At 30.3% G+C, this 27,265-nt stretch overlaps 2 protein-coding genes and 1 long non-coding RNA gene across 3 annotated transcripts; all 3 read left to right on the forward strand.

Moving 5' to 3' along the window:
- Positions 1 to 446: 446 nt before the first annotated feature.
- On the forward strand, positions 447 to 2,766 carry LOC114925409 (putative F-box protein At5g55150). The gene is made up of 2 exons (XM_029293223.2): positions 447 to 721; positions 1,272 to 2,766. Exon 2 carries the CDS (start codon positions 1,312 to 1,314, stop codon positions 2,524 to 2,526), a length of 1,215 nt encoding a protein of 404 aa, XP_029149056.1. The 5' UTR covers positions 447 to 721; positions 1,272 to 1,311; the 3' UTR covers positions 2,527 to 2,766.
- A 17,084-nt stretch (positions 2,767 to 19,850) lies between these two features.
- LOC112751797 (deacetoxyvindoline 4-hydroxylase) lies at positions 19,851 to 22,253 on the forward strand. The gene is made up of 3 exons (XM_025801062.3): positions 19,851 to 20,652; positions 21,150 to 21,471; positions 21,801 to 22,253. The coding sequence occupies exons 1-3, from the start codon at positions 20,123 to 20,125 to the stop codon at positions 22,059 to 22,061; spliced, it is 1,113 nt and encodes a 370-aa protein (XP_025656847.1). The 5' UTR covers positions 19,851 to 20,122; the 3' UTR covers positions 22,062 to 22,253.
- A 1,681-nt stretch (positions 22,254 to 23,934) lies between these two features.
- On the forward strand, positions 23,935 to 25,268 carry LOC112751798 (uncharacterized). The gene is made up of 2 exons (XR_003176500.2): positions 23,935 to 24,617; positions 24,931 to 25,268. It is a non-coding gene; the product is annotated as an uncharacterized lncRNA (long non-coding RNA).
- Positions 25,269 to 27,265: the final 1,997 nt, after the last annotated feature.

Below are 27,265 nucleotides of genomic sequence, written 5' to 3' on the forward strand. Positions count from 1 at the left end.
TTAAATTAATTTAGTTAACAAAAAGATTTGAATGTGTAATAATATTATTCTAAATTTATATTTATCTAAATTTTAAATTTAAATTATCTAAAATAAAAAATTAATAATATGAGAAATTAATTACGGTTAATTTTGTAACTTTTACAAAATATAAATTTAACTATCTTAATTTGAGAGTAATTAATTTTTTATTTTACTATTTGTTTAAATTTTGTTTATTTTTATCTATTTTAAATTAAATATTAATTTTTTAACTTTTTTTAATAAATTAAACACTATCTTTTAGAAACCATATCAATATCAATCAGCAATTGTAAATTAAATCATTTAAAAATTAAAACACATGTATATATCTTTGAGCAACAGAAATCAAACCAAAAGTTTTCTTTACAAATCTTTGAAGGAAACCCCATCTTTGAATAACCGTAATTCAATATTTAAAAATCAATGTTGTGAGAAAACCCCGCGCATAACACCCCCACCCAGCAGAAAACCCAAATCTTCTGTTGGAATTGGAAGAACAGCCAGAACCCATAATCCTTTCTTCTCTTCGAAGAACCGCCACTCTCACACTCATCGCCCAACCCCTTCTCTCCCTTCTCTCTCTGTTGCTGCTACTTGCCGTGGGTCGTCGCTGCTTCTCCCCTCCTCCCCGGCGTCGTTTATGCTTCTCCCCTTCTCGCCGACGTGGAGTCTCTAGTCTCTGCTTCAACCCTCTCAGGTCTCAGTCTCTAACTCTCCCTGATTCTATCTCCCTGACTCTACCCCTCGGAAATTTGAATTTTAGTCTGAACATGCATATGATGTATTGATGATTCTGCTGAATTTTGAGATATTAATGTTTTTAATTTTTATTTGAATTCAATCCGTTCATATTGAATTAATTCTGCTGAGATTAAGTTATAAATTCAATTGTTTAATTTATTAATTTTACTGAGATTGATTTTTAAATTCATTATGTTGTATTTCTTTTGGTGAATTGTTGTTTTACTGTTATTGATTTAAAATAAAATCATTGCCACAATTCTGTATTGAATTTCCTATATGGTTTCATTCATATGATTTGGTTGAATTATGCCTATGATTCTTAGGTTCGATACATGATTTGGTTGAATTATGCTTATGATTCTTCGGTGCAGCACATTTTTTCTAGGATTTGGTTTTGACGATTATTATGAATCCTTTTTCGTGTTTGTAGTTTTATTTGTGGGTGGAGTGAATTGACGTTTACTTTCTACGAATTTTCAAATTCTGTCTTTTTTTTTTTTCAGATCTGACTCTTTGTAACTCAACATAGCTCGAGTCAGAAACATGGACGAGATTAATCGATGGGCAGACATTGATGAAGATTTGTTGAAAGAAATTTCAAAACGGTTCCATGCCTACGATGATTACATCCAGCTTCGATTGGTTTGCAAAGAGTGGAGCTTGAAACTTGCAAAGATTCCCAATGGAAACAAAATTCCGTGGTTATTGTTACCTGACGAAACTGTCAAGAATCATTCCTACGAAGACGAGGAGATTTATCATCTCATGCAATTAGCTGCTGCAGATGATGAAACTCTTGATACTTGCGTCCTTGAAGAGAAAAATATTTACCATATCATGCTGCCAGAGATGCAGTCCTACAACAAGTTAATTCGCGGTTCTGGTCATGGATGGTTGATTGTCGTATCCATATCTGATGGCACTATCCAAATGTTAAATCCATTTACAAATCGTAGATTGGATCTTCCTCCGGTCTCAACTTTTCCTGATATAATTGATTACCAGCCTGATAATCATGGGGATGAATACACACTGTGGGATTTTCGTGACATTAGGAGCACCACGGAAAGAGATAAACTGCATAGACTCCATGTTTGTAAGGTTATTATAAACTCATCTCCTGAGTGTGACATTGAAAATTTTATGGCGTTGGTGATATTCGGACCTAACCGGAGACTGGCCTTTTACAAGCCTGGCAATATGAGATGGGTAGAATTTCCAACAAGAGATAAGAGGTTTGATGATGTAATATTTTTCCAAGAAAAGATATATGCCATAAACAATTACGGGCAGCTATATGAATTTGATACAAAGACAAGAGCAGGGCTTAAGGGAGGAATCCATGAAACCAGACCTCCATCTGAAATTTTCCTAAGCCCTACCAAGCCTAAATATCTTGTTGGGTGCGCCAATGGAAGCTTATTAATGTTAGTAAGACATACAGAGAAAAAGAACGAAGAATATGAAACTTACAAATTTGATATCTATGAGTTAAAAAGAAACAGAAAAGAATGGTCAACGTTAGATAATTTAGGTAACTATATACTAGTGATTGGATTTAATTCTTCTGTTCAAATTCCTGCGCCTTTTCTAAGCAAAGGAAATCAAATTTGGTTTACGGATAACCAAATAGCGGCGCAATCATCATTTTATGATCCTGTTGCTCAAGATATCGGCATCTTCGACTTGGACCATAGAAGTTTCCAGAGAGTATTGTTAGATGTGAATCTCTTTTGTCCTCCTGTTTGGTTATCCTAATTCATACTCCTTAGTCCTTAAGCTTTTGTCCTTGTACTTTAATCTTTCCAAATTTCAAGTCTTTGAATTTGTTTAGACTATCTGTTACATATCCTTAAATATTAGTTCTCCCTGTATGGTGAATACATGTCTCCAAATTATTATGACGCTTTTAGGAGAAAGTTTTATATCTTCAAAAGATATGTCTTCAAAAGTTTTTCTAAGGATTTAATTTATATATCTTCAAAAGTTTTAGCACAACATATCTTTGACCTTTATTTATTGCTTTGGATGTTTGCTTGCAATTGGAGTGTCTCTTCTGGACTTGGACTGGGATTAGCAATGCTCACGGCTTATATTTGTCTTTCATGCATTCCTCTAATTTCAAACATAGTCCACCTGCATTACATTTTTGTAACTCAACACAATAAAAATCCTTAGAAAAGTTTATTTTTGCTGCAATAATTGTCTCCTCATGCAAATAAGGCTAGATGATGCAACTTTAATATCAGCATTGTAATCCATGATTATTGATTACCTTTGAATGGAACTATGTAGAAATTATAAGAAAAGAATTCACTGTTGAATTCTCATGAGTTGGTGAATTCTTGAAGAGAGTAGGGTTAATTTTCAGTTGTGTAATATACTAATATTGGTCTTTATGCGTTATTTTTTAATGGCAAAAAAATATATAGATCGTAGGTCCATATTGTACTTTGTACCTAATATTATTATATGATCTACTTCTAGAACTATTGATCAAAAGTTTATTTTGTATTTTTAGTTTATTATGCCTATATTATTTTATGCCAAACTCATACAAAAGTCTCAATATACAATTGATAAAAAAAAAAAAACTTATATATGTTTTTCTCATATTTAATTTATAATTAATATTTGTCCAAAAAGCATATCCATGATAATGAATAATAAATTAGTTCAGGTTAGTTTAGCTCATCTCAGATTGGGTATGTTAGGGAAGACTTTCAATTGATTTGAACAAGGTTCATTCTGTGTACTGGGTTTCATGAAATTGAATTTGGTGGTGGACATTATTAAATCCACAGAGTCATTTTTCTTTACTAACTCAGTATGCCTAACTTGACTTAATATATCATCCTGTAATGATGTATAATAATGTCAGAGACTCAGAGGATACTCTATAAAAGCTTAAGTGTATTCTTGCAAAATTATATTGATCAACCAATTTATTTATTTTTTATCTGATAATTTCTGAAATATTAATTTACGTGATGTAAGTCTTTTATACAATAGACTCACAAGCATTTCACAATTTTTTATAAACTTTTTTAATTGTTTTAATAAGTATATATTACAAGCATACAAATAATGAAAGTAATTGTGTGTTTACATTTACATAATTTTACATCAACTATATTTTACAAATTCTTTCGTGAAAAAGTTGCAAAATTCTAATAGGACAACCTTGAATGTTGACTTAATGTCCTATTAAAACACAAAGGTGGAGAATGGAGAGATTAAGTACAGAACAATTTTTTCTTTTTCCTACACATAGGTTTTTTTTTTTAAATATTTGTGATATGAATGTGAAGGAGGGTTAAAAATCTAATTGTACCTTAGTTTTTTTAAAGTTAAACAATTAGAAATTTATTTTACTATTTGTAGTATGTTAAAAGTGGACAAGGATATTTTAGTCATTTTAAAAGTTAATGTTAAAAGGACATTTTAGCCTCTTATGATAGATTATGTGAATATTTTAGTCTTTATAAAATTAAATTCAAATTTTAATTTCCAATACAATTTAACAATATTTAACTTGAAAGGATATAAAATTAATTATAAAAGGTTAATTAAAGTATTGAAAAAGATCCTTCAATTCTTTTGCAATACAATACAAAAGAATATTTTTGTATTTTCTTAGTTAATTAGAAGGACATTTCGTTAGGAAATAATTATTATATGATATATTTTTAAATTTAATTAATATTTGGGTAAAAATATAAGAAGATATAAATTGTTGGGACTAAATATAACTTTGACATATAAATTTTTTTTTTTACCAAATATTAACTATACATCTAATCAAATTTGATTATATTAATAAAAAATTTAAAATATATACACAAATTATGAGATTTTGACACCATTTAAGTTATGTTTTATTTTATGTGTAAATAATGTCAGAATTCCATAATATATATATATATATATATATTGAATTCGCTAAAGACCACAGAAATTACATAAAATTAAATAAAACTGAAATATAAGTATTTTTGGAGAATTATAAATAGGTAATATTAGAGGAGTTTTGTTTTATGTAAGTAATTTGCTGCTGATTTTATATACACATAATATTTTTGAAAAAAAATAGTTCTATAAATATTCTATTAAGTGATTTTTTAAAATAAATTAAATTTATATTTATATTTATATTTATATTTTTCAAATTATTTACATTTTTGAACTTTATTATTTATTTCTTTTGGAAACTAAAAAAATATTTGCAACAGAGTTTGTATTATCTTGGTTTAGTTTTATCTTTCAATCTTATTCAAACGATTATGATATATTGATATCTATGGTAGTGATCTAATTTAATTTTTTTATTTCTATCTAATTCAAACTATTGTGATTTAAATTGTATTGGATTGGTTTATTTAATTTTAGAAAAAAAATAATTCAAAATTTATATACAATATAATTTAAAATACAAAAATACAAAACTTTAAAACTTTATTGGTTTATGTCCATCCAAATTTTAAATTCTTATCATTTGACTCAAAACTTTTTCGATTGAAAAATAAAATAAAATCAATATAATCCAAATTCTAATAAATCACTACAAGAAATTATCGAAATAGCGACCGATTTAGCGATTGATTATGGTGGTCGCTAATTAAAAAATAGAGACCAACTTCAGTCACTAATCATTAGGGGTGTTCATGGGTCGACAAAACCGGGTTTAATATGACCTAGACCCGGTTCAAAATATATATCGGGCCTATTTGTTAGACCTGAATCCGGTTCTAAACCCGATAAAATCTATACACTTTCAGGTCACGATTATACTGGGTGAAAATCGGGACGTTAATATTACATTACTTTGATACCTTCTTGTAAGCTAGCATGTGAAAATATCCAAATTTCCAAAACTCCAACCATTATTTGACATGGTAAAATTCACTTAGAAAAATATAACAAAAACCAACCCTTCTCTAAAATTAAAGTATAACCATAATCAATACTAATATTGTCTAATAATATCAAATATTTAAATCAATACAAATAACACAATGCATTAGTCTAAAGTCTTGTGTATTTTAAACATAAAACATTAACTTATAGTCTTATAATAACTAATAACACAAAATACTAAGGTTTACAATACTTAAATTTCACATAAGAATAGCTATCAGTCATCACTAATAACACAAAATATTAATTGTGTATGATGACGGGCCACCGGACCGAGTCCGGGTGACCCGAGCTATATCCCGGACTCAACCCGAAATAATGACCGGGTCTATTTTTGAGCCCCTTATCCAACCCTAGACCCGGTAAAATCACACCAAATTAGTCCCTAAAATGTTCGGGGTCGGGCCGAGCCGAACCATGCACACCCCTACTAATCGTTAGCGGCTGATTTTTGAACAAGGCCACCAAACACTCACAAAAGAGTATCAGTCGCTAAATCGGTTGCTAACATAATTGGTCGTTGAGTAAATCGATTGCTAAATGAGGATCACCTTTTCGGTCGCTAAATCGACCGCCGATAAAATCAGTCGCTAATTCCTAAAGTTCTGATCCTAAAAATTCTATATCGGTCGCTAAATCAGTTACTATTAGCAACCAATTTTTTCAGTCACTAAAATCGATCGCTATTATAGTAATTTCTTGTAGTGAATTATATTGATTTTATCTTTTAAATTAATATATATATATATATATATATATATTAAAAGTATTAATTTTTTTATATTTAAAAAAAATATTTTTTAACACAAAAAATATTTTATATTTGAATAAATTTTTTAAAAAGAATTTTCAAGTATTAAAAACATCTTTTGCTAATTTTAGAAAAAAGGAAATAATTTGTTTTCTTATTTAATAAAAATACTTTTTAAAAAATATATCCAAATATATTTTTTAAATTAAATAAAGTTCTTTATTTTTTAAAAAGTTTTTTTTTCATTAAAAAACCAATTTAAACCAATACTTTGACATCTAAGATTTTTTTTTTGTAAGGTAGAAAAAGAAAGAAAAGAGAGAACAATGGAAAAAATGAACTTGACATTGATACCCACAAGAAGAAGAATTAAGAGGCTATATCAACCTCGCGGATAGTGAGTAGTTAGTGACCATCTTTCTTGAGTTTGGGTCTATGACCCTCCCATAGGAGGTATTAATGCAATAAATAATGATTGAATATAGCATCTGGTCTCCAACAATTATTTCGAAAGGATAATGAGGTCCTCAAGAAAAAAAAAAAACACTCAATCCGGTTCTTGATATTTTTTTTGGGATTGATTAGTTTCTGTGCAAAAAAAAATAACATTAACTTTTTTTGGCACAGAGACTTCGTTGTCCTTTTGAAGTAATTGTCAGGAGTCGGGTTGAGTTTTTTTTTTTTATTAAGGACCTCGTTGTCTTTTGAGATAATTGTCAGGGGCTGTTTTGAGTTTTATTCATAATTAATTAGTTGTCGTGCAAATTACCTAAAAAAAGAAAAAGAAAATGTTAACCTAAAAATCATTTCATTTATTTTTTTTGGAAATAAAATAAAATAATTATTTTTAAAGGATTTTGTTGAGATTATATCTTGACAAATTTAAAATCACAATTGTTTCATTTTTAATATTGTTCCTGTATGCATATATTACGTACAATTGAATAAATAATAACTTTAATATATAATTTTATTTATTTTTTTATGAATTTTCAAATAAGACGTTGTAACATCTCAAGTTTTTTTTTTTGAAATATTTTATATATACCTTCTAATTTTATCAAAATACCTAAATTACTCTTTACCCCTTTTTTCTAAACACTAACTCTCTCCTAACACATACACACCCTGCTGAGAATGAAAGAAAGAAAAATAGCGAGAAAAAACAGAGAGGGAGAAGAAAGGAAGAAGAGAGGGAGAAGGAGGTGACACTTTTGAGGCTGGACATCGCCGTCGTTGCTGCGGGTCAAGTAGGGAGAGGGAGAAGGAGTTCGAAACAGGGAATAGGGGAAGGAGAAAGGAAGAGGCGCGAGAGAGGAGGTGCTGTCCCGCCGACCTCGCCATCACCCCTGGAGACCGTCCCTGCCGCTAGAAGGGGAGCTTTGTTATCGCCGTTGCAGCTGCAGGTATGGGACTTCGAAGAGAGAGAGAGAGGAGCTCGCAGAGGAAAGAGAAACACAATGGCTAGAGAGAGGAGAGTCTCGCGAGGAGGGGGAGCTGGTACGCCTCGCCATTGTCGCAAGCTGCGCCACCGCGCCTCTGGTCATCGGGAATCGCGCTGACATTACTGGAAGCTGCCGTTGAAAATTCTGCAAGTTTGCCCTAGCTCAGCTTTGCTTCTGCCTGTTCTGTCCTTGCCGGTTGGGGGTCACCGGAGCTGCTGATGCTCCATCATCTTATTTTCTTTGGTAAGACTAAACTTGTTCTACCTTGTCTTGCCATAAAACTCTATTATTGACTCTGTCCTATCATGTTTGATGTCCCTTTTTGTCTTTGCTTAGTTTTAAACCACCGTAGGCTATTGGATTCGCTGCCATTATTACCGTGGTTGTTCTATGTTATTGATACTAGGGCTGTTGTTGAGGTTGTTGCAGTGAGGAATCCAAGTTGTTGCTGCTACCTCGATCCAAATTTCATGCTCTTTCATTTCATTCTACTTCAACCTTCCTCACCTTTTATCTTAGCTCTCTGGTTTGATTTTTTCGGTCTCCTGGGACCAATTTGTGAGTAAGATTTATATTTATAACTGTTAATTTTTTTGTTTATGCTATTATGAGTTTCTAATTATATTTATAAAATTATTGTTGAAAAATTTTGATTTGATTAGTATAATTAATTTATTATAATTGAAAAAATATTTTTATGAAGCTCATATCTTAGAAATTTTACATGAGACTTTATATATATTTGATGAAGTTTTATATTATTTTAGAACATTTGATTTTACTCGAATATATACTTTTGAAGTATTGAAGTATTTGTTAGTACTTATTGACTTTGGAATTGTGATATGTGTTTGAAATAACTTATGATTGAAGAAGTTATGATTAGAAAAAATTTCTTGCGAGAAAGTATTATTTGATTTGATTCAATACCGTATATATTTGAAAGATCAAAGATTTATTATATTTGAATTTATACGATTTGAATTGGTTTAGGAGACTCGTATAAGAAAACCGTAGTTAACGGCGATTATGACGTTAATTTAGATGCATCTAACTCAGACTCCTGTTAGCAAGCGTGTTGCTAGCCTAACGTGTAGGCCACATGTTAGATCTGATATTTCGTTAGGACACACAAGAGGAAAGGGCTACCCATAGAGGTGGAGCCGCCCAAATGTGGACTTTTGATTTGATTTCTGTATGAGGACTCCCTTATTGATTCACTTATTTATATAAATTATTATCTTATAACTAAAATTATGTTTATATGGTCTCATGTGGATTATAGATGTACTGTCTAGTCACTTGGTTGCAAAACTTACTCCATTTTTCTAAAAATATTTTTCAGGAATAAATATTTGATTATGTGAGACTTTTTATTCAAGAGTAATGATCTGCAATGAGTATCTATTCGTTGTTAAGTTCTTAGACGTCATCTGCTCCATATGTCACAGGCAGGATCCACCCATATTTATTTTATTTTTTTGTTTGTTAAAAATATGTAATTATTCATTTTAGACATTGTAAATTTATTTAAAATATTTATAACTTTCTTATTCAACTTATATTTGAATCGGTTAGGCTTGCTTGGAGATTATTTTCTTGAGCACCGATCATGGTTCATTTTGGGCCGTGACATACGTATTCCCATGTATTTTCATATACCCCTCAAATGAAGAAGATAATTTAAATTTATATAATTATATTTATTATTTTTGTTTCTATTTTCATAATAATAATAATAATAATAATAATAATAATAATAATAATAATAATAACCAAGTTAGCTAATTAGGTACTAATAATAGAATTATTTTAAAAATTCTCAACTAGGTCTAAATACAAGTACAAAATAATAAATAGTTAGAGATGTTATATAATAATACTATTTCTTCTCCAAAATATAACTAAATTGTAAAGATTCATATCATATTTTTTAGAAGACTTTAAATACTCACTATTTAGGGTTAGATTAAACTTTAAATGTACAATATTTTGGAGCTAAATAATGCCTTAAAACTATAGCGTGGACTTTCAAATAATTTAACTAATTCTAAAAAAAATTATTTATTTACTATTATATTTTTATGGAAAAATTTAACAATAAACAAACTAGAAGAGGAGATGGAAGTGATGCACTAACTAAACCAATGAGCTTTGTCTAACATTGAAAAAAAAAGCGAATAACTGAACAAAAAATTAATACCTCACTTTTGTGCTTTTCTCAACGAATCAGTTTTCAATTGATTCTCACATTTCTTGCATATATACTTGAATTTGGGATGCTTCCTTCTAATGATGCTCTAAATCCTTCTTTTTTGGGAAACTCCCATCTACACATTTAGCACAGATAAACTTTGGTGCTTGAACTTGATTCGTCCAAAAAGTATAATATTTAGTGTATGTTTGAGCGTTATTATTTTGTTAAAAAAAAAAATTTTAATAAAAAAATATCTTTTTTTATTTTTTAACGTGTTTGGTAAATTTTTAATAGTAAAAGTAAAAGCACTAGTAAAATTAAAAAAAGATCTTTTTTGAGAAGCTGTAATTTACATTTTTTTTAAAAGATTTTTTTTCTTTAAAAGAAAGATATTTTTCATGTAATAAATAAACAAAAAAATACTTTTATATTGTTATATCCAAACATAATTGATAGATAAAAAGATCTTTTTATATGAGATATCCAAACATAAAATTACTTTTACTTCTCTATAAGATCTTTTAAAAAAAGATAATTCGAAAAAAGATCTTTCTTAAAAACTCACCCAAACAAGCTCTTAGTTATTTATTTAAAAGATAGAGAGTACAGTATTCTTTTATTTTAGATAATAATAAAAATATAATATTTAATTATTTGTTTTAAAAGATTTTAATACATCTTTAAAAATATATTATTTTAAAATTTAAATTATCAAATGTTGATTTGGTGGGAAACCTTTTGTTGAGACAGTGGGAGCAATCGTAACTTAGTGGCGCTGGAGCTGGAATGAGAGCGAGACATTAACATTATGTTTAGTTAAAAAAATATGAATTGAAAAAAATGAATGGAACGAAAAATGAATGAAAAATGATATTTTTTTGTTTAGTTATTAAAGAAAATAAAAAAAAAAATTTGTATGAGTTCTACTGATTTTTTTTCATCACAATTAAAAAAACAAAAATATTTGATGTGTTTGAAAAATTCTAATTTAATTTAATGATGATCAAATATTATTAAAAATAATTAATTACAAAATTATTAATTTGATTTCAATTCATATATGTTAATTGAAATAATTTTGTTGTGCAGGTTTTTGCCATTTGGCCGAAAAGAAAAGAAAAATTGCAAGCCCAATAAAATTGCAAACATTCAGCCTTGATTAAAATGTTTAAGTGACTTGGCTGAAACAATATTAGTCCAATTCAAATTTTAGTTGGAAACCAACTAGCTTGGCCCGAAATGAAGAAAAGAGAGAAAGCAAATGTTTTGCTTCATGCTAATTACTTCCAACGGATCCACCTTTCAAGTAGTGATAGATTTCAAATTTAATTAACTTGAATTAACTTGCATTGGAACCATGCAATTGATTTGATTGATTGCCTTAATGAGGCACGCTATTCAACAAAGAAAAGTGGAAAAACTTAATTCACTATAATTCTCTCTTTGTTGCATTGATTATTGTTCAAATTTTCTCTCTCTACTCTCTCTTCTCACTCTCGGTCACTTCTCAGAAAAATATAGAAGCTATGGCAAGCTACCGTAGAGAAGAAGAAGCAAGTAACAAGACCATTGTAATGATGGCAAGAAAAAAGAAAACAAAAAGTATGTTGTGGCTGAGATCTTCACCAAAATAAGGTAAGATTTGGCGAAATAAGCTCATGCTCTCCATACCAAAAATGGAAGAAGAAGATCTCGGTCAGAGGAAGAAGATCTCAAAGGCATGACTCGTCTCTGCTTTGTGTTCACTCATCACAGAAGGTAGCTAGGGAGGCTACGTGAAAGAGGAAGCAAAAGTGAAGCAGGAGGAGCTGTCATGCATCAAGAACACATTTAGGAGTCCTTCTTGGAGTGCAAGTCAAGAGGGATGGCTCGGATTGATGAAGCTTGGGGTAAAGGGAAGACTCAGAGGTAATTGCATGTTGGTTATAGCATTCGGTTATCTCTCCTCTCTCTCTCTGGCCGAACCGGTTTTGCATGAAGAAGAAGAAGTTTAGCTTGGTTTAACCGTTTCAATCGTGGAGGCTTTCCCTTCTATAAATAAGGGAGAACAGCAGGGTTGAAGCAAGGAAAATGGTGAAAGCACAGTGTTCACATAACTACCTAAGCTAACAGAAGTTCTTCTCCTTCAATGTTCTTCATTTTGTAATTTTCTGTTTAATTTTGTCTGTCTTGAGTCTCATGGAAAAAGGCAAACAGTAAGGTTTGTAAGAAAAAGCCATAGAGCGAAAAAAGGCAGAGTGCACAAAATTAAAAGAAAAAGTCATAGATGTCCTTAGAGGTCCGTAGTACATCTATGTTGTGTTTCATGATTCTGTGGGAATCCCCTTACAAGTTGGGTTAGCACTTAGCAGTTGAAAGCTTGGCAGTGACCAAGTCAAGTTCAGGATTGGGGATTAGACTCTAGACTTGTCCTGGATAGGAAGGGTAGTTCCTAGGGAGAATTGGTGTTTGTAATCAAAGATGATTATAGTGAAATTTCATCATTGTTGTGATGGAGACTGGATATAGGCAGCTGAACCAGGATATATCTGGGTGTAATTTTCTCTCTCTTCTACTCCATTTCATATTCTACTGCACATGAGACAAAACTGAAAAATATCTCTTGGCTGGTCATGAGACAAAACGAAAAAGTCTCTTGACTAGGCACGGGACAAAAACAAAAATATCTTCTCAAGTGTTCTAAAGGACAACAAGAATTACTAAGCGAAAAATGGGCTAAGATTCAACTCTCATTCTCTTAACTACTGATAAACCATCAATACTATATATTACAACTTAAAATTATATATATCAATGAACTTAAAATTACAACTTCTTTGTTTTTAATATTGCTCCTTTTTTTTTTTTTTAACCAAAGATAGGAGATGGCAAATTTTTTTAATATTACTTCTTGTATGTATATATTACACACAATTAAATAAATAATAACTTTAACATATAATTTCATATATTTTTTAATAAATTTTTAAAAATACGTACTTTTATGTACTCTCGTTTACTCTTTAGATATTTTAAAATATTAATAGTTAGGAATATTATTTAATAATATCCTTTCTTTTTCAAAATACAATTAAATTATAAATATTCAAATCATATTTTCTAGAAGATTTTAAATACATACTATTTGTAATTAGATTAAACTTTAAATGTATAATATTTTGGTGCGTGAAATTTAACTTACTTAGATATTGTTTAAGAAATAATGTCTTAAAATTACAGTGTGGACTTTTAAAAATTTCAACTAATTAAAAATGGCAGGAATTTGAGAAGAGAGAAGAAGAGAAGTATATAAAGCTATGTTTGTTTTCAGAGACAGGATAAAATATGACACTGAGACAGAGACAATAGGATGGAGACACTAAAAATTATTGTTTGTGTATTGTATTTGGATATGATTTATAAGACATTAATGTAATGTCTAGTATTATGTTTGGATATATATGAACAAGACTAAAATATTATATAAAATGACTAAAATAACCACATTATTCTAAATTTTCTACATCAAGTACAAATTAATTTAATAAAGAATGAAAGTACGTATGAGTACAGATGAAACTTGAAAAAATGTTTGGAGAGACAAAAAATTTTAATAAAAAAATATATAATAGTATTTATATTAAAATAAAAATTATAAATATATTTATTTTATTTTTAAATTTATTATTAATATGTAGGAATACCTATAGTTAAGATTAATAAAAAAATAGATCTGAGTTTGATTAATAAAAAATTTTGTTTGGGTTAATAAGCCAAATTAATTTTAAATAAAAAATTAGTTTTAAAAAAGAATTCATTTTTACATTAAAAAAATTAGTTTTTACACATAAAAATTTATTTTTATTTAGAAAATTAATTTTTTTAATCTAAAAACTGATTTTTCTTTAAATTATATAAAATCAATTACAATTTATAAATTATTTTTTAGCATTTTAAAAGATCAATTTTACCTTTAATAATATTTATCTTTCAAAAGTTTCAAGATTAATTATAGAAAAAATAAGAAGGGATAATAGTGGAATAATAAAAAATATCTATAGACAAAAAGAAAAACAAAATTTATAAAAAAATCCGTGTCCACTCTTCCAAATCCTGTGTCCATCATTATCCTTCGTAAAAGAAAGGACACACAAATATAAAAAACTGTATCGGAGACAATGTATTTCGTATCCATGTCTCTGCTTCCAAACATATTTTAAATATGTACTATCTATATCTCTGTATCCTGTCTCTAAAAATAAACGCAATAAAATATAATAAAAAGTTATTTTAAATGCCATAATTTAAAATTTTTTTATTTAAATTAAATAAATATAAAATTTACAAAAATATATAAATTTTAAAATAATTACGTAAATATATAATTTATCACGTCTCAAATATCGAAGCATGGTTAAAAAATGAGTAGATATGAAATGCTTAGATTTTGGGTTGTGTCATAATAGGTAAGTGGATACTGAATACTCTAAATATGTGTAAAAAACTCGGTACCGAAATATACACAAATCTCTAATTGAAAACTGAGTATTTGAGCTCAATAAATTATAATTTAAATGATACAATTTCTCTATATTTATTTAAGAGGTGACAGATTTAAATATCTCTATCTTTAATAAAAAAAAACTGAGTATCTGAGCTATGTTGTTGTGATAAAAATATGGTATTTCAATATCTTTTTATTTTTAAATTTTTACATAAAAACTGAAAATAATATCCAAAAATATATAATTTGTTATTATTATTTTCTTATAAAATTTTAAAATAAAAAATAAAAATATAAACTAATTAATATATCACATTATTTTTATGGTATATTTAAAATTATTCTTTTTAAAAGAAATAAATTTGACGAATAAAAAAATGTAGAATAAAAAATTAATTACAATGTTTAAATCTTTCAGAAAATAAAGCCTAAAAAATTATAGCATTTTTTGGCTGTAACGGCAATGCACATGCATTTTGAATGGTTGGAAAACTTTTCACAGACATAGTTGAAAGTGGAATGAGATTGTTGGGCATGACGATTTATGGGAAAAGCTCTTGTTAGGACAATGCTACAATCATAGATTGGTGGCGCTAGAAGATCAAAGTCAGACATTAAGAAATATGAGGATTTATTGGATGTGAAGAAGGAAGAAAAGTTAACAAGGTTATGTTAGATAGCCAATAATCTTTTTGAATAATATGAATAATTATTAATAAAATAAAAATATATTATATCTCTAAATTATTTATTTAAATTTTAATATTAGAATAACCATTCGCATACTTAATAAAATAAATATTCAATACATCATTATTTACTAATGTTGTTGGAATGTTGGTTACTTATACTTTTTTAAATTTAAATATGGATGATATTTTTAAGGTACTATTTGAACACTAACATTAGATAACGACCACATAGTACCATGTTTTGTCCCCCAAAAAAAAAACCCTAAAAAGGTGGTATTTTTGAAACAATTAAATGATAGTTGTTGTCGAAATTTTTTGACATTAGAAAAAAGTTATGTATAGAAACTTCAATTAATCATACTGCACGGACGATTTTTTTTTTTTTGAAAAGAAAGAGTTTAACACAATACATTGGAGCAGTCAAACAACCAAATCAAAGAAACATAGTAACAATAAAAGAAGCCCCTTGTTATCTCCGGCATTGCCATCAACAACTAAAGGGTCTACACCTCTCCACTCGTTGTGGCTCAACACAGTCATGTGAGTGATATCTTCAACACTTTTGCTCTGATACCAGATAATAGGGAATGGCTTGGGGGTTAGGGGTTATATCATAATAGATAAAGGATTATTCAGTAAAAAGGGGACAAGAAAATAATGACATCAAGAAGAGGAATTTATTGGCATAAAGAGACACAGCGAAAACATAAAAGATAGATAAAGGATAGATAAATGGATTTTTCCTACTAGACCTCTAAGATACCTGTTCTTAGCAACCTAGGTCACCAGAAAGGATTCCCTACTAGACCTTCAAAGAACCTGTCCTTGACAACCTAGATCAGAGGAACGAAAGCTGAAAGAAACCACCACACAGACCTTAGTGTTGGATCCTCCAATCTTCCTCATGCAACAAGCGAAGCAATCGCCTATTTCAGTGAGAAGTTGAATGGGGCCCGTCTCAACTACTCAACTTATGATAAAGAGCTTTATGCCTTGGTGCGAGCTTTGAAAGTGTGGCAGCATTATTTGCTACCTAAGAAATTTGTGGTACATACTGACCATGAATCCCTCAAACACTTGAAGGGCCAAGGGAAGCTGAACAAGAGACATGCAAAATGGATAGAATTCCTTGAATCCTTTCCATATGTAATCGCCTATAAGCAAGGTAAAGAGAATGTGGTTGCTGATGCATTATCTAGAAGGTATTCTTTAATCACAATCCTTACTTCTAAACTGTTAGGTTTTGAGTGTATGAAAGAATTGTATGTAACTGATTCTGCTTTTGCCTCTATCTATGCTGCATGTGAACATGGTGCGTATAACAAATTCTATAAGCATGATGGCTTTCTTTTTCGGGGTAATAGGATTTGTGTACCTACTTGTTCTATTAGGGAGTTACTTGTTCTAGAATCACATAGTGGGGGTTTGATGGGTCATTTTGGTGTGCATAAGACTTTGAATGTTTTATCTGAGCATTTTTACTGGCCCCACATGCGTAAAGATGTTGAGAAATTTTGTGCTAAATGCATTGCATGTAAACAAGCTAAATCTAAATCTTTACCACATGGTTTGTATACTCCTTTACCTGTTTCTGTGCATCCATGGGTTGATATTTCTATGGATTTTGTTCTTGGTTTGCCTCGAACTAGGAGAGGTCGAGATAGCATTTTTGTTGTGGTAGATAGATTTAGTAAAATGGCTCATTTCATTGCTTGCCATAAAACTGATGATGCCACATATATTGCTGACCTATTCTTTCGAGAAGTTGTGCGCTTACATGGTGTTCCCCAAACTATTGTTTCTGATCGTGATGTCAAATTCTTAAGTCACTTTTGGAAAGTTTTGTGGAGTAAGTTGGGAACAAAATTGTTATACTCAACTACTTGTCACCCTCAAACTGATGGTCAAACTGAAGTCGTAAATAGGACATTGGGAACCTTATTGCGTGCTGTTGTTGGTAAGAATTTGAAAACCTGGGAAGATTGTTTACCTTTTATTGAGTTTGCTTATAACAGGACAATCTATTCTTCCACTGGTTTTTCACCCTTTGAACTTGTCTATGGTTTTAATCCTCTCACTGTCTTAGATTTAATGCCTTTACCCTTGAGTGATCTTATTAGTTTAGATGGAGCTGGCAAGGTTGAGAAAGTTAAAGCAATACATGCAAAGGCTCGTGACCTAATTGAGAGGAAGAACAAAACCACGGCTGAAAGGATTAACAAGAGCCGAAAGCATATAGTTTTCGAACCAGGAGATTGGGTTTGGGTACATTTGAGGAAGGAGAGATTTCCTACTCAGAGAAAGACTAAACTTTGATGAATAAAATTTCCTTAGTGCTTTATACACGTTTTTATTGTGTGATTAAGTGAGGTGAGTGATTTGCTTCGCTTGTTGGATGGAGAAAATTGAGTGATTCAATTTTCATCCCTCTGATCTAGGTTGTCAAGGACAGGTTCTTTGAAGGTCTAGTAGGGAAAACTCTTCCGGTGACCTAGGTTGCTAAGAACATGTTTCTTAGAGGTCTAGTAGGAAAAAGTCCATTTATCTATCCCAATTCTATTTTCTTATCATCTGGTATCAGTTACAGGTCGTAGGTAAATTCTTATTTATCTACACGTTCCATGGGTCTTGTTTAGTCTCTTTATTTTTTTTTTCTCTTTAATTTCTGTTAGTTCACGTTAGAGTCCAAAAAAAAAAAATGAAAAAAAAATCTTTTTTAATTTTGTTTTTGCAATTATTCTGTCTTTAAATCAGTGTTTGATAATAATAATAATAATAATAATAATAATAAGAAAAAAAATGATTGAGTATTACGATAGTGATGATGAAGGAATCTCATATGTGAAAAAGGATTCTCGGTTGAAAATCCCTGCATTTAAAGGGAGTCAGAATCCTGAAGCTTATTTCGAATGGGAAAGGAAGGTAGAGTCGATTTTTGCAAATTGCATCCTTTCAGAGGAAAAGAATGTTCGACTGGTACAAGCCAATTTCTCCGATGATGTCCGTATATGGTGGACTGAATTAGGAAGATCTAGAAGACGGTACGGAAAGCGCCCAATTAGCAGCTGGGAGAAGATGAAGAAAATCATGAGGAGGCAGTTTGTGCCATCATCATATCACAATACATTTTTTTGGAAAGTTTTTAACGTTACAACAAGGCTCACAATCAGTGATGGAGTACCACAAGGAGTTTCTATATTTGCTGTACATGGCTAATATTAAAAGGAGTCCTGAGGTTCTTAAGGACCGATTTTTGTTTGGATTACGTGAAGAACTTGCAGATGAAGTCCAACGTTACCATTTCACAACCATGGACGATTTGGTCAAATTGGCCATTGACTGGGAGCAGGTGCAACAAATGATAGCTCGCTATAACAAGAGGAATTTTTCTACGCCTATCATTCATTCTTCTTCAAAGCCAGCGGTGGAAGAATTTGCTGAGTATACTGTAAAGGGTGATGTGTCCTTGGAGGATTCAACAATGCAAAATTTCTCAACTGGGTCCTGGGATGTGAGCAATTTGAAAAATATGAGAGAAAAGAAATTGAGAAATAGATTGAGTGTTTGAGTGAAAAGAATCCATGTTTGATTGAAAACGAGAGTTTTGAGAGAAAAGATGAGAATAGTGAGCGAGAGGAATCAATGAGCGAAAAAAAACTGAGTTCAATAAACACACTTGTGAGAGAGATCTAGAAAGTTCTAGCTTAGACAAGAGTGCATTAGTCTCATTGAAATCCACAGAGTCCTTAGTTTCTCATACATCTAACCATGAAATTCTTAGTGTTTTTATATCCACTTTTTCAGGCGTTGTAGATTCACTGGTCAATTATGGAGGCATTAATATGAATGAAAAGGAAGACAGACAACTTGCACACTTTGGACAAGATGATGATAGCATGGTTGAAAAGATTGAACTTGCACACATGAAGGACAACCACCATTAGAGAAAAGTCATCAAACCATGGTATTTGAACCGGAGATTGAATTTGGATTCCTTAGAGGAAAAAAGAGCTTCTCAATCAAGATTTGAGGACGAATCTTTTTTAAAAAGGAGAGAATGATACGTAGTCAGCAGGACATTTTCGTCATCTTAGAGTTAAGAAATGGAATGATAATCTTGTCATAGTCAAGGATCTGAATTCTAGAAGAATTGTGTCATGCCAGTCTTGGAGTCCATCTTAAAAATAGTGGTGCTGAAAGGGCAACAATTCATAAGGCCCATTGGGCTAAGGCAAGACAACAAAAAGTCCAATAAAATTTTTCGAATTCAATGAGAGACAATTTTTATTAATTTTTGAATTTTAGTAATTTATTTTTAATTTTTTTTGCTGTTAGAGTTTGTTGAAAAATTTGATTTGTTTTTGATTTGCTTAGTAGTATTGTTAGGAATTTTAAATTTAAATCAAATTTGATCTAATTTTATTGGACGATTATTTTGTATTACGTATATATATCTGAAAAATAATAATTTTATATTTAAATAGATATCTAATTTTTGTATATTTAATTTACAACTATTAATTAATTTGATTATAATTTTTACAAATTTTCACCCCTTTTTTTTTTTCTTATGGCAACTTAAGTTCATAAACTCGATAAGTTTAATTTAAAATAGTACTAAATTCCGGCGTCAAAAAAGACTTCCAGAGAAGCAGAGAATGACATTAGAGAGATAAGGTTGAGGAAAAAAGAAACTAACCACATGTTTTTATGGATAGCGCAATGTGCTGTTATCAGAAAGAGAGTGGAATTGAAGAACATGATGGCTACTGATGCAGAAGAAAATCAAGTAGAACACGACTCTTGTTATGATACCATGAATTAAGTTCTTAGTTGAATAAAGAAATTTTATGGAAAACAGAGTGAAACATGGTGGAAGCAGATCATGAAGATGGAGGTTATGATAGGAACAAGGAATTAAAGCTTCTTGATGAAACAAAAGCAGGTGTGAAGGGTCTTGTTGATGCTGGTTTGACTAAGTTACCAAAAATATTCGTTCATGATAACCATAAAGTCAACGTTTCTTCTCCTTCTTCTTCCTCTTCTGCTACCAATGTTAGTATTCCAGTTATTGATTTGGGATCACTACACGAAGAAGCTAATTCACGCCATGAGATCGTTCAGAAAGTCAAAGATGCGGGTGAGAAATGGGGTTTCTTTCAAGTGGTCAACCATGAAATTCCAGAGAGTGTTTTGGATGAAATGCTTGATGGGGTGCGTAAATTTCATGAGCAAGATGCTGAGATGAAGAGAGAATTCTATTCACGTGATATTACAAAGAGAGTGTTCTACAACACCAACTTCAATTTTTCCACTTCAGAGGTTAATTGGAGGGACACCCTCTATTGTTTATTGGCACCAGGGCCCCTTGACCCTCACCAACTCCCTTCCATTTGCAGGTGAGTAGAACTCTAGCTTGGTTTACGTTCGTTTCAAATGTCAAAAAGTTTGAATCCGTCTTATATATGCAATAACCATTGATCGGCTGCAAACCTTTAAATAAAACTCTTATTTAGAATGGACTAGTTCTTGACCTATTAAATTAAAGAGATATTGTAAAATATTCTAAAATATAGTTAATAATAATAAATTATTAAAAAATTCAATATGTTTTTCACTATTTATTTTTTATAAAAATAATTGTATATGAATTTTTATCTATTAATTTAACTTAGGTAATAGCTATTTCTTTCTTTAAATAAGGTGATGGATTTGATTTTTATTTAGAAGGAACTAATTACCTTTCTATTTTATTTTTTATATTTTCATTATTTAAAATTTTGTATAAGAAAAAATAAAAATAAAAAAGAGAAAATAAAATTTGAAAACTAAAATCACAAACAAAAAATGTTAAAATTGTTTATTTTCATGACGTGTGAGATTCATTTGTTTGCAGGGATGTAATAATTGAGTACTTAAATCATCTTAAAAAACTGGCACTCACGCTGTTAGAATTACTTTCGGAGGCATTAGGCCTAGAAGGCAATTATCTCAAGGACATAGATTGTGCTGAAGGGATTTTCATGGTTGGAAATTATTACCCTCCTTGCCCTCAGCCTGAACTCACTTGGGGGTTAAGTTCTCATACGGATTTGGGTTTTGTAACTATTCTTCTACAAGACCAAGTTGGTGGACTTCAAGTCTTTCATGAAAACCAATGGTTTGATATCACTCCGTTTCCTGGTGCTTTTATCGTTAACCTTGGTGACATGATGCAGGTGATCATAATTTTATCATTGATTGTGTCAGGATTTATATTAAAAATAAAGTATATTTTTTATCTCTAAGATTTATAATTTTTAATTTTATTTTGTTCTTAATATTTTTATTTATGTTAAAATTATTCTAAACGTTAATTCTGTTTAAAATCTTTATATCAAAATTAAACATTAGAGAAACGTACTTTAATCTTTATATTTTATATCGAATTTAATTTCTATTTTAAGCAAATACCTAACTAATCATGTATTACTGTTATATAATATTCCATCAAACAAATAGTTAAGTTGTTCAAGTGACTTATTTAATGTCGCAATACTGATTACAGCTAATCACAAATGACAAATTTATGAGCGCCAAGCACAGAGTTGTGGCTCAAAAAGTAGGTCCACGAGTTTCGGTTTCATGCTCTCTGAGACAACATGTTCAAAATGAATGTGGAAGAATGTATGGACCAATAAAAGAGTTGGTGACAAAGGAGAATCCTCCAATTTATAAGGAAATGAAAATGTCGGACTTGGTTAAACTGGTGTATACCACAAAGCTAGATTACGATGTCTCCTCTCCACTAAAACACTTCAGGCTATGAAGCATCAAGAATTAAAGATACTCCTGTATGAAACTAAATTACAAACTTTCTTGAGGGATGTTAGAGTGAGAGATTCAACATTTTCAGTTTTAAAAACTCTCATCTTGTATTTAGATAAAGGGTAATGTTAGAGAGACAAAAAAAACAATTAATGAATAATAAATAAGGTAAGTTATGACTGTTTTTGGCTGATTTTCTTTTGTTACCAAATATTTCCGTTCAATTAATTGGTGACAAGTGTATTCATTAATTTCAATCAGCAAATGAATTTTTAATTTTTTAAAAATAAAAAATAATGAATTTAATACATGTATTAAATACTTTATATATACATATCTTAATACACTGTATATACATTTAACTCTGATTAAATCAAACCACCATATGTGGTAAACCTTAACTAAATTATTTAAAAAAAAAGAAAAATAATTAGAATTGGGCCGTTGTTGAGACAGAGAGATTTGTTATGTTGGCGACTTTGAAGGGAAGAACGGTAAAAAGAACAATGGATTGTTCTGAGTTCCAACAATAAAATCGGCGATTTTGAATTAAAGAACAGTGAAAAGAATGATGGATTGTTCTGGGTCAGCTACAAGATCGACGACTTTCGAAGATTAGAAGGAGGAAAAAGAAAGTATATCCTGAGAGTGAAGGAGAGAGAAGACGACGAAAACAAATTTTTCCTGTGAATATAGAAAAGAGAAGAAGACGAAATTAGATGAAAATGATTAGGGTTCTATATTCTTCCCTCTTTCTCGAGCAGCATATACAACGGTCCAATTCTATTTTTTTTTCTTTTAAATAATTTAGTTAAGATTTATCACATATGGTGGTTTGATTTAACCAGAGTTAAATGTATGTATAGTATATTAAGATATGTATATATAAAGTATTTAATACATAGATTAAATTTATTATTTTTTATTTTTAAAAATTAAAAATTTATTTGTTGATTAAAATGAATGAATACACTTGTCACCAATTAATTGAAACATGTAAGAAGAATATGTAATATCCTCAAATTAGTTGGGTATAGAAGAAATTACCTAAAAATAATGTGATATATTAAATGGTATACATGACAAGTAGAAATATATCTCAATATATAAGTATAATTAGTTTATATTTTTATTTTTTGTTTTAAAATTTTATATAAAAATAATAATAACAAATTATATATTTTTAGATACTATTTTCAGTTTTTATGTAAAAATTTAAAAATAAAAAATACTGGAATACCATATTTTTATCACAACAATATTTAATAAAATTAATTAATTGAGAATTAAATACCAAAATTAAAAATCATAAATATATTTATAGTTGTTCAACATATCTCAGATACTCAATTTTTTTTTTACCAAATATAGGAAGACTCAAACCCGTCTGCTCTTAAGTGAGTATGGAAAAATTATGTCATTTGATTTGTCTCAATACTCATTTTGCAATTAGAAATTTGTGAATTTTTTGCATCTCCCCTTCCTACTACTAATGAGCCCTGCTTGATTACTTCTGCTCACATTTGACTTGATGGGTGCCATTGATTAGCATCTACATTGAAATTTACTATGCAATTTAGTTGGATTTTTCTTTTGTGCCACTATTGGTTCTTCTTGATCTGTTTGCGTTAGCATAATTCTTGTTGTGTAAATGCAAATTGTCCTTAACTTCATTGTTTACGGGATTGATTGGTCTTCTCCAGTCACCTGTAAGAGGAGCTGAGAAGCATGGTCTCCCCGGTGTCCTCTCAGGTAAATTGAATTGAATTTTAGAGCAACTTGAAGAATGCCTTGTGATAATTTTTTCGTGAGATGTGATATTACTTTTCTCCTGACTACTGACTACTTTTCTATTTCATATTTATTTACTGCAGGAGTTGCTTTAGGAATTACAGGACTAGTAGCAAAACCTGCTGCTAGTATGCTCGAAGTTACTGGAAAAACTGCACTCAGTATTTGAAACCACAATAAGCCCAATCAATTGAGATCCCAATGCTTTAGGATCTGGCTTCCAAGGCCACTGAGCCATGAACATCCATTAAAACCTTATTCATGGGAAGAAGCTGTTGGGATATCCGTCCTTCTGGAGGCTGAGGATGGTCTAAAAATAAGAGACGAGAAGTTAGTGGCTTGCAAAGCCCTCAAAGAATCTGGTAAGTTTGTCGTCTTAATAGAGAGATTTGTATTGATTGTTTTCAGTCCTTGGTTAGTAACATTGGCCAAGCCTGAGTTTCCCGGCATCCCTGCCGATCTCGAGTGGATAATTGAATGGGAGATTGGATCGGAAAACAGCCGCTCAAGCGGTTGTACACATAGTTAGTAGCAGACCAGATTCCCTATTGAGACAAAATCACCATTCTCCTAAGCGAAGCAGCAGTAGAACCAGAGCTGTGCATTGGAACCATAATCCAACTCATCTTCCACTCCCCCAGACGAACATGGAGCTATCATCTGAGGAAGATGCAACCAACTTGTTACAGCTTTTGTTGTCTGCCATTGAAGAATGGAAAGGCAAAGCTTCCCACTGCGGGCGCATCCTGCATCGGGCTAATCTCAAGTATGCTACTTTCTACTGGAAGTTTGAGTAGTTGCACGATGTACAATGTCTATCTCATAGAGGGTTCATATACTTCTGGATAACTGAGTCTCATCTCATGTTTTGCCAAGTTTAAAAAAAAGAAAAAAGAATACACATTAATCTCCTCATTTGCATTTCTATGGGCCTAATTTTCATGCACATATCATAGATGCATCTCTGACAAATTTTTTCTATCATTTTTCGGGAGATGAGAACACACTCAGTATCACATCATTGTCCATGTATTCAATTAATTGTTATGGCACCCTTCATAAACTCGTATTCTGTCCAGGACCAAAAATGAAGCAAACGTGAAAGAGGGGATGTGATTCTTCTATATTTGGGAGAGCAATTCAACCACACTGAGCAGAGATTTTGCTGAATTTTCTCTACTTGTAATTATTCTTGTACATTATATGTTTATATTTTGTTTATGTCCTTGCTCCCCATTTGTTCTTGAGAGTAAATATTTCCCATAGTTGTATAGAATAGTGGTTATTATTTTGTTTTTATAATCCTTGTAATTATTGGGTGTTTCATTTGCTTGTGTTTGTCCCATTTTTGGAAGTATAGTCATGGATGTACAAGGTGTGATAGATCATATATAGGAAGATTTTATTTAAGGCTTAATTAACTTCATGCATTTAGTGTGAGACATAACTTGTCGACTTGGATTATTTTTACTAATTGTGTGCAACAATTTGTTTAAAACTTGCTTCGATCACATAAAATGAAATTCGAAGTTGGAACACTAAACTATTAAACTCACTGTTCAATGGTTATGTTTTACGTATTTTGTTTGTTTGGAGATTCATTTAATTGGAGTGAGACCTGCGCAATACGCGGAGAGATAGGTTATTTATACTATATAGAGTATTTTAATAAATATTACATTAAAAATATGTTAGAGAACATATTATAAATAGATTTTGAATTTATTTATTTTTAAAAAAGACAAGTTATTTATATTAGAGTTATATAAAACTGCATTTTCATTTTTTTTCATTTTTCGTTTTTCATTAATTGCTGCACTTTGTCTTTTTTTTACGTTTTTTGTTTGTTTCTAAATAAAAATGTTATATTAAATTTAAGAAATCTTTTACAATTAGTATGAAAGATTAAGAAATGAAGAATAGTAAGAGTCTTAATATGTATAAGTTGTAAAATTTGAATATTAGTAACTGAAATTTTTTATAATTATTATTATTATGGCACTTTTAATGTATGTTTATTGCATTTAATTAGTACTTGATGTTTCAATTGAATAATAATAGATAAGAGTTTTTTGTTCTAATTTTTTAAAATACTTTTTTTTTACTAAATAGTGATTGGTTGATTTTCATCTTTTGTCAAGTCATTAGAATTGCTGATGTGGCATCATTAGTAAAGAAAAGATGGCTTAAACTCGTTGTGGAGTTCTTGAGGATCGGTTTCGAATCGGTTTCGAATCGATTCCCACATCTTGAGCATATATGCTTAAAAATCTTACTGTAAACTCAATTAGTAAAATGCTGCGTTTTGGTGACTCGTAATACGTTACTGTTGGATTTTTCCGCTGTTAAATCCGACATTAACGAGTCCTAAAATTCAAAGTGCGAACTTTTTCTCTTTTTATTTCGAAATCTCTTCTCTCTCATCTCTTTTCTCCCACTCTCTCTAACCCTCTTCTCTCTCTACTGTTGTGTCAGTCTTGCTGCCGTTGGCGCCTCCTGTAACCGTTCTACCACACAGAGTTTTACGCTTAAGTTGTAAATCAGATGTGGTGAGACGATACGTCTAAAAGTAAAATACGTACATATATTTAAAGGATAATTTAACTAAGAGCCTTGAAAAAGAAGATAGATACAAGCATAAAAATTGCGTTATAGTCGAAAACGTTGAAGGTGAAAAGCGTAGATTACAAAAACAGAAGATACAATATATATATATATATATATATATATATATATATATATATATATATATATATATATATATATAAGAGATAGATACATATCAAGTCACTAGTCTTGACTTGCAAAGTAAAGGCTGGCTAGAGTACATATATGTAGAGCCCCAAAATGCTAACAAACATAAAGATAAATCCTGTTTCTCCAAAGTCAACCTTAAGAAGGATGTACAAAGTAAAATACAAAAATGAAGAATATATATATATATATATATATATATATATATATATATAAGTACAAAGTAAAAACCACAAAAATAGTCTTTGCTTGTAAAGAGAATCTAACATGCTCAGCGAGGTGCGTCACATCCTATATCTAAAAATAAAAAATTTTCGAAACAGGTGAGAACCAAAAAGTTTTCGATAACAGTTACAAACAGAAACGATGTAAAACTACCGAACTTATTAGACAATCTTAAGCTCCAATAACCAAGATCTAGGCCTAGGGTTATACTAATCCAAAATCGGGTAAAATACTCTATATATTTCATTATGTTCATGGTCCAAATCTTAGTCTCATCCCACATTCCACTCGGTTTATCTCTTTTCGATTCTCTTTTTCGGTTATAGAATCAAATACAATAAGAGTCAGACTACACAAGAATAATATGTATTTTAAATTTTAGAATTTTATTATTGACAACGATCATCTTTAATCCCCTAACAAAAAAATCAATAT

Source organism: Arachis hypogaea, chromosome 15 (assembly GCF_003086295.3).
Source record: "Arachis hypogaea cultivar Tifrunner chromosome 15, arahy.Tifrunner.gnm2.J5K5, whole genome shotgun sequence".
Taxonomy (NCBI): domain Eukaryota; kingdom Viridiplantae; phylum Streptophyta; class Magnoliopsida; order Fabales; family Fabaceae; genus Arachis; species Arachis hypogaea.

What these genes read in the sequence shown, in the direction of transcription:
- LOC114925409 (XM_029293223.2), top strand. Translation starts at nt 1,312, where the DNA reads ATGGACGAGATTAATCGATGGGCAGACATTGATGAAGATTTGTTGAAA.
- LOC112751797 (XM_025801062.3), top strand. Translation starts at nt 20,123, where the DNA reads ATGGTGGAAGCAGATCATGAAGATGGAGGTTATGATAGGAACAAGGAA. An exon ending in CAACTCCCTTCCATTTGCAG is followed by an intron (nt 20,653 to 21,149) that starts GTGAGTAGAACT and finishes ATTTGTTTGCAG; the next exon opens with GGATGTAATAATTGAGTACT. An exon ending in ACCTTGGTGACATGATGCAG is followed by an intron (nt 21,472 to 21,800) that starts GTGATCATAATT and finishes TACTGATTACAG; the next exon opens with CTAATCACAAATGACAAATT.